The sequence below is a fragment of the Mandrillus leucophaeus genome, unplaced genomic scaffold (assembly GCF_000951045.1).
Source record: "Mandrillus leucophaeus isolate KB7577 unplaced genomic scaffold, Mleu.le_1.0 Scaffold11, whole genome shotgun sequence".
Taxonomy (NCBI): Eukaryota; Metazoa; Chordata; class Mammalia; order Primates; family Cercopithecidae; genus Mandrillus; species Mandrillus leucophaeus.
Window position 1 is genome coordinate 4,064,487 of NW_012099209.1, and position 1,931 is coordinate 4,066,417.

The 1,931-nt window shown below is 60.8% G+C and overlaps 1 protein-coding gene across 1 annotated transcript in view; it reads left to right on the forward strand.

Annotated features, from left to right (window-relative positions):
• YJEFN3 (YjeF N-terminal domain containing 3) overlaps nt 1–1,258 on the forward strand; it is a 9,848-nt gene extending 8,590 nt beyond the window's left edge. The window contains exon 6 of the mRNA XM_011990916.1: nt 993–1,258. Coding sequence (XP_011846306.1) covers nt 993–1,198 — 206 coding nt within the window. The 3' untranslated portion in view covers nt 1,199–1,258. The remainder of the gene's footprint in view (nt 1–992) is intronic.
• The last annotated feature ends 673 nt before the right edge of the window (nt 1,259–1,931 follow it).

The following is a 1,931-nucleotide window of genomic DNA, read 5'->3' on the forward strand; positions in this document are numbered from 1 at the left end:
AGGTCAGGAGATCGAGACCATCCTGGCTAACACGGTGAAACCCCGTCTCTACTAAAAAATACAAAAAACTAGCAGGGCGAGGTGGCAGGCATCCATAATCCCAGCTACTCGGGAGGCTGAGGCAGGAGAATGGCGAGAACCCGGGAGGCGGAGCTTGCCGTGAGCTGAGATCCGGCCACTGCACTCCAGCCTGGGCGACAGAGTGAGACTCTGTCTCAAAAAAAAAAAATAAATAAATAAACAAATAAAGGTAATGTCTAATCTGCTGGTGAGGGTACCAATCTGGGAGTGAGGGTAGGGACCTTCGGTCAGATGGAGGAGTTTCTAATCAAGTGAGCTCAAGTCAGGTGGGGAGGAGGACATGTCCTGTTAGAGGCAAGAACTTGGGGCAAGGAGACAAGTCCGACGTCAGAGGCTTGCCTGAGGCTGGAGGCCAGTTTGTGGTCTGAGTAGAGGACGGATATCTAGTCACGGGGAGAGGCTGGGGTCTGGCTGGGAGGTCTGGGAGGAAAGAGGCTCTAAAGTGGAGAGGCTGCAAGTTGATGCCGAGAGAGTTGTGGGGACAGGTACCAGGGCAGAAGGCAGAGGCATGGTTCTCATGGGAAAGGGCAGCAGGTGGAAATGGTGTCTGAAGACAGAGGCTGGGTCAGATGGAGGAGGGCGATTGAATGGTAGGATGGGAGCAGAAGCAGAAAAGTCTGAGTGCAGAAGCTCTGGTCTGATTTGGAGGGAAACACCTCCAAAGACTGGGAGAGACTTGTCTGAGGGCGGAGGCAGAGTTCTAGCGGGAGACAAGTCTCACCTACGTGTCAGAGAGAAGAGGCTGGGTCTGATGGGGGAGGGGAAGTGGGAGGTGGGGCAGCAGGACTCTGGTCTGAGAGCAGAGGCTCAGTGTTGGAGGGGAGAGGAGGAGAGGCAGGGCCAGGATGGACTCTAGGCTGAGGGCGGGCCACCCTCCCAGTTCCCAATCCCCCCGGACCCTCCTCCCTCAGGCTGGGACGCAGAGACCGGCAGCGATGCGGAGGACGGGCTGCGGCCTGACGTGCTGGTGTCTCTCGCCGCGCCCAAGCGCTGCGCCGGCCGCTTCTCTGGGCGCCACCACTTCGTGGCCGGCAGGTTCGTGCCCGACGACGTGCGCCGCAAGTTCGCCCTGCGCCTGCCAGGATACACGGGCACCGACTGCGTCGCGGCACTGTGACCGCCACCCGCGCCCACACCGCTGGGACCCGCGCCAATAAACAGCCCTCCCACCACCACCGCCTCGCCTCCGCCTCCTTTGTGCACCGGCCCGCCGCGGGGGGTGGGCACACTCGAAGAGGGACTTCACGCGATCCCTGGGTGATCCAAGGTGGGGAGCATGGAGAAGGGCGGTGGAGTGGGACTTCCGCTGGCCTCCTAGAAAACTTGAGCTAGGGCTGGGGGCGGTGGCCTGTAATCCCAGCACTTTGGGAGGCTGAGGCTGGAGGATCGCTTAAGGACAGGAGTTTGAGACCAGCCTGGGCAACATAGCGAGACCCTGACTCTACAAATTAAAAGAAAACGAAGAAAACTCGAGCCAGAAGAATGGAGGGTAGATTCAGGGTGGGACTCCCAGAATGCCTGGGGTGGCCTAAATCCTATAGGATCGAAGTCAGACGCGAGGGAGGACTTCCAGCCACCTAAAGCGTGTCCGAGCAGCTTGAGGCTGGATTCCAAGTGGCACTTCCCTCAGGCAGCTTAGGATGCAGCTTGGAGGACGGAGTGGGCTCGGGGAGGGAGTTCCAGCGGGCCAGGGGGAACCCAGGCCAGCCTGAGGGCGGAGGCACAGCCGGACGCACCGAGGGGGGCGACCCAGAGGGGTTGCTGGAGCGCTGGTCACCCAGGGCCAGGGGGCGTGGCCTGAATAGGGCGTGGCCTGGGCGGGATCTGCGGTCGCCTCCCGCCCCCATCCT